At 54.2% G+C, this 5,807-nt stretch overlaps 1 protein-coding gene across 1 annotated transcript; it reads right to left on the bottom strand.

Moving 5' to 3' along the window:
- Positions 1-4,422: 4,422 nt before the first annotated feature.
- Positions 4,423-5,367, bottom strand: LOC136644572 (olfactory receptor 52R1-like). Its single transcript, XM_066620579.1, has one exon. The coding sequence runs from the start codon at positions 5,365-5,367 to the stop codon at positions 4,423-4,425; it is 945 nt and encodes a 314-aa protein (XP_066476676.1).
- Between the last annotated feature and the right edge of the window lie 440 nt (positions 5,368-5,807).

Genomic DNA, 5,807 nt, shown 5'->3' on the forward strand with positions numbered 1-5,807 from the left:
ATACCTTTCCCTCTTGCTCCTGGGGGGCCACCCCTTGGGGCAGGTGGTGGACATGGAGGGAAATAGGGTGCTGGCCTGGGTGGCCCCCCCCCGGGCCTGATCCAGTAGCCAGACTCTTCTTGCATTTTGTTTAGAGTTTCCAAAGTGTGTTGCACATTTCCATCAGCTCCACTATGCACATAAAAGGCTCATCCAGTTTGTGTGATGCTCCAGGTCAACTTTCCCATGATTGAGGAGTGGGATATGCGACAACCACCAATGGTCCACCATTCCCTCTGGGTCTGTGCTGGTGCGTGGACCCCTTTGGCAGCCATGGGGCATTGTGATGCCACCCCTGGACATTTGGCGATGTCATTACATCATTGCCAAACCTCTGAGTTGCCCTCTGCATGCTGCACGAAGCCCGGCTCTGAGGTGTGTGGCCACACCACTATGGCCCTTCAAGGGAACACTGGCGACAGCCTCACTCCAGCAGAGGGACATGTGAGGCTGAGTTGCCAGGCTGGGTGAGGCTGTTAGCAAAAGAGCCGCTTTGTAGGGGAATTTACATAGCTGACAGCAGAACACAGATGCACTGGATCAGTGTGTGACGGAGAATTCCCTTTCCTAAAGGAGACACTCAGAGCAATAACTAAAGATGGAGCTTTATTAAGAAAGAAGAAAGGTGCTAATGTTGCCGACAGAAATAACAGCAAGATGTTCTTTGCCCTAAAAAGAGTGTCATACGTTCCTGGCTTTTCACTGGTGCAGATGGGATCAGAGTTTTCCTCCTCTTAGATGAGCTGCCTTCCCTGGCTGATGAGTCTCATCTACCCGGTACCCTCCTTAGACCTGGCACCTCATCTACCTGACCCCCCCAGAACTACTTTTAAGGTCCAAAAGGAAAAGAAAATGCTGGTAGCACTGGTGCCACTGATGCAATCACCCACAAGACGCATAAGGAAAACATGTTGGCAACCTTCAGTCTCGAAAGACTATGGTATCGCGCTCCGAATGGTGGTAGAGCCTCCATTTACCTGAAGATTAACATCCACAAGGTCGCCAGTTCGAGGCCACCGGCACCGTGCGACCTTGAAGCAGCTGGCAAGCTGCAGCTGAGCTGTTCCATCTGCTCGGAGCGTGGGAGGATGGAGGCCAGAATGTTAAACCAGATCGGAGTGTAACACCTTGAATGTAGTGGTTCTTGAAAGAAAGAACCTTCTTTCAATTTGTAAAAATCCCTGCGTGGATTTAATAAGCCTGCCTATGTAAACCGCCTTGAATAAAGTCTTGAATAAAGACCAAGAAAGGCGGTATATAAATACTGTATATTGTATTGGCAACCTTCAGTCTCAAAAGACTATGGTATCGCGCTCTGAAAGGTGGTTCTGGCACAGCGTCTAGTGTGGCTGAAAAGGCCGATTCGGGAGTGACAATCCCTTCCACACTGGGAGCAAGTGCAGTCTGTCCCTGGTCTGTCTCCCTGGCTATGGGCCTTCCTTCTTTGCCTCTTAGCCTCAGACTGTTGACCAAGTGTCTCTTCAAACTGGGAAAGGCCATGCTGCACAGCCTGCCTCCAAGCGGGCCGCTCAGAGGCCAGGGTTTCCCACCTGTAGAGGTCCACTCCTAAGGCCTTCAGATCCCTCTTACAGATGTCCTTGTATTGCAGCTGTGGTCTACCTGTAGGGTGCTTTCCTTGCACGAGTTCGCCATAGAGAAGATCCTTTGGGATCCGGCCATCATCCATTCTCACAACATGACCGAGCCAACGCAGGCGTCTCTGTTAAGGAAAACACAGCGCTGCAAACCTAAGAAGAAATTTTGCAATCCATTTCTGGTCAGCAATCAGCAGATTCTTAAAAACAGATCACAAAACTACCCCCTCGCAAACACCCTGGTATCAATGCGAGATCATGGTTCAGGATGTGGACTCACCTTCCTGCATTACAATTTCTGCGCATGAACTGGAGGTTGTCCATGACTTTATGTACCTTGGCTCAACGATCTCCGACACTCTTTCTCTCGATACTGAGCTAAACAAACGCATCGGTAAAGCAGCTACCACGTTTTCCAGACTCACAAAGAGAGTCTGGTCCAACAAGAAGCTGACGGAACATACCAAGATCCAGGTCTACAGAGCTTGCGTCCTGAGTACACTTCTGTACTGCAGCTAGTCATGGACTCTTTGCTCACAACAGGAGAGGAAACTGAACGCTTTCCACATGCGCTTCCTCCGACGCATCCTCGGCATCACCTGGCAGGACAAAGTTCCAAACAACACAGTCCTGGAACAAGCTGGAATCCCTAGCATGTATGCACTGCTACACCGGGTAGATGGGACTCGTCAGCCTGGGAAGGCAGCTCATCTGAGAGAAGGAAAACTCTGATCCCAAACCTCCACTGCCTTGTGGCTACATCCAGTTATGGGAAAGGCTTCAGGAGTCAACCTCGAGGCAAAATCTGGAGCCGGAGTCCCTGAGGCAGTTCATGGCTGAACACAGTCATGTTCTGGCAACTCCTGCAACGCCGCTGGAACCAACCGTATTGGCTTCTGCCTTTCCATTGGACCATTTCAGCGACATGGAGAGGGGGGATTTGCTGCATGGGTAACAGCCTATCCTCCATACCTACTTTACCCAGGCTTCGCGCACTGGAGAGGACACTCTGTTCCAGAACCACCAATCAGAGTGTGACACCATAGTCTTCCGAGACTGAAGGATGCCAACATGTCATGCACTGCTGAAACAGAGACGCCTGCATTGGCTCGGTCATGTCGTGAGAATGGATGATGGCCGGATCCCAAAGGATTTCCTCTATGGAGAACTCGTGCAAGGAAAGCGCCCTACAGGTAGACCACAGCTGCGATACAAAGACATCTGCAAGAGGGATCTGAAGGCCTTAGGAGTGGACCTCAACAAGTGGGAAACCCTGGCCTCTGAGCGACCTGCTTGGAGGCAGGCTGTGCAGTATGGCCTTTCCCAGTTTGAAGAGACATTTGGCCAACAGACTGAGGCAAAGAGGCAAAGAAGGAAGGCCCACAGCCAGGGAGACAGACCAGGGACAGACTGCACTTGCTCCCGGTGTGGAAGGGATTGTCACTCCCGGATTGGCCTTTTCAGCCACACTAGACACTGTTCCAGAACCACCTTTCAGAATGCGATACCATAGTCTTTCGAGACTGAAGGTTGCCAACACTGGTGCAGATCCGAGTAGCCCCACAGGGCAGGCTGGGGCCTTATCAGGGTAAGGGGACAACTGTCCCCTTACCTCCAAGAGACCTCCAGCCTGCTCCTTCCTCACACGTGTTGGTGGGCCAGAGGCTTCTTGCAGACTGTTGGCTGCTGGGTTGCTCCTGGGTAGGGCAGGCAAGAGGACCAGGAGTGATTGAGGCTGACCCCTTGGGGCGCTTCTGTCTGGTGTCCTGCCTGCCCTCTTCATTCAGCCTGAGAGACCCGGTTGCTCTTCATGTGGCTAGGGAGGAATTTTGGGCTATTAGTCAGATTGGCCTAGGTTGGTAGTTTTTTTACCTACCACAGACTGGTGATTTGCTGGTGCGCAGTTTTTGGTGAGGTTTTCTATTTCACCTGGTCGCTTTAGGCAGGTGCGCCTTGGTTTGGGTAGGCAGACGTAGGTTTCAGAGTCCATTCTGAAGTGCGAAGTCAGAGGATGAGCCAGGATTGACCAGCTCCATGAGGCTGGCTGGCTGGCTGGCTGGCTGGCAAGCCCCCTGGCTGGATCTTGCAAAGGCTACCGCAAAGCTTGGCCTGTGGGCCTGCCCTGTCCAGCTGCCTCAGCCTTCAGGTTGGCCGTGATAGGTGGATTCTGACTTCACTGGAGTGTCTCCTTGAGTCAGGTGGCAGCCCATTGATCTAAGGGAAGCAGAGGGCCAGTGCTGCTTCCCCCATCCTAGTAACCTTCACTGGGGGGGGGGGGGTAAATTCAGATCTTGCCATGGTGCAGATTTTTGAGTATTCCAAAAAGTGGTCCTTTCAAGCCAAGCCTCTATCTCACATGCTTAATGGGGAGTGCATACCCCCCCCCCCAATAAGCATAACCAGGAATAGAAAGAAAAAAGGGGGATTTATCCATAGTGAGGTAAGGAGCCGTGAAATAATCCCCATAGAAGTAGATTAGGGGAGTAGATTAGGGGATTAGGGGAGAGGTCATCTAATGCATGGAGAGGTCCATAGGGGAGAGGTCATCCAATGCATGCCTTTTGGACCCATGCCAGGGAATATGTGCAGTGAACAGGCACTGATACACCCAAACTGGCAGGAAATAAACTTACTGGACTTGTGCAGTCATATCCTGGCACAAGAGGATGTCCATGGTCAATGGTGCTCTCCATGCGGCCACCAAGCCCTCTTGGGTATCCGCTTCCTTTGCCCAAAAGAAGTGGCAGCCCAATACGATGCTCAACACTCTGGAGCCCCCCTCCAGCCCTCAAGCCAGCCTCACACAGAAGACCCCCACAATCCTACTCCGTATCTGTTTCGTTTTCACTCCGTACACGATGGGGTTCAACGCTGGTGGCACCAAGAGATAGAGGATGGCCAGCAGGACGTGCATGTGGTGGGGGATTCTGTGGCCAAAGCGATGTGTGAGGAAGGAGAAGAGCCCAGGGATGTAGAACATGAGAATCACGCAGCAATGGGAGGCGCAGGTGCTCAGGGCCTTGAGCCTCTCTTGACTGGACGGGAGGCTAAAGACGGCCCGGAGGATCATGGTGTAGGACAGGGCAATGGAGAGAATGTCCAGCCCCACCACAAACAGGGCCACGGCCAGGCCATACATCTTGTTGACAGTGGTATCTGCACAGGCCAGCTTGACCACTGCCATGTGCTCACAGTAGGAGTGGGGGATCACTCTGTGGCCACAGAAAGACAGGCCCCTGAGGAGGAGTGCAAAGGGAGCAACAAGGACCAGGCCCCGGAGGAGGATCAGCAGGACCAGTTTGGCCACAGTGGAGGGCTTCAAAATGGCCGCATGTCTGAGGGGGAGGCAGATGGCCACGTAGCGGTCGAGTGCCATGGCCACCAGGACGCCAGACTCCACTGAGGAAAAGGCATGGATGAAGAACATCTGGGCCAGGCAGGCCCAGAAGGCAATGGCCCTGGGGCCCATCCAGAAGACAGCCAGCATCTGGGGCAGGGTGGCGGTGGAGAGGACCAGGTCCGTGAGGGCCAGGGTGGCCAGGAAGAGGTACATGGGCTCGTGCAGGCTGGACTCAGTCGCAATCACCCCAACAAGTGAGGCGTTTCCCAGCACTGCCAGGACATACATGCAGCAGAAGGGGACTGCAAGCCACTGCTGGGCAGCCTCGAGCCCCGGAACACCCAGCAAGAGGAATCCGGCGGGTGGGAGGCTGCTGCTGTTTAGAGGAGACATGACAACCGCACCCAACAAGGAGGAGGAAGCCACGCTGCCAGCAGCCCCCGCCAGCACGGGGAGACTCCAAGGGGACCCTGACTCCCAAGGGCACGCAGCCAAGTGGGGTGGCCCCAAGACTTTGGGTGCCTTGGTCTATGAGTTGTGGGCCCCGCAAGGGTACCTGGAGGTAGCTAGGCTGAGTGTGGAGTGGCTGTCGGGAGGGGGCAGCAAAGCGTCTCAGAGTCCCTGGTCCTCTTGCTCCAGAGCGTCTCCTTGAAGGGACTGTGGCATAGCTCCAATTCCCGCCGTGCCAGGGCTCCGTCGTGGCTCTTTCAGCAGTTCCACCAGGCGCTGCACCCAGGGGTCCTAAGCGGCGAAGGGGGCCTGTTGGGCCGGGATCCAGGTGGCAGTGAGGGAGGGGGCTGGGCCTGGAACAGAGGAGGCAGCGTCTGCATCTG

Source organism: Tiliqua scincoides, chromosome 3 (assembly GCF_035046505.1).
Source record: "Tiliqua scincoides isolate rTilSci1 chromosome 3, rTilSci1.hap2, whole genome shotgun sequence".
Lineage (NCBI taxonomy): Eukaryota > Metazoa > Chordata > Lepidosauria > Squamata > Scincidae > Tiliqua > Tiliqua scincoides.

Excerpts from the sequence above, each read along its gene's own strand:
- LOC136644572 (XM_066620579.1), bottom strand. The coding sequence starts at position 5,367 with ATGTCTCCTCTAAACAGCAGCAGCCTCCCACCCGCCGGATTCCTCTTG.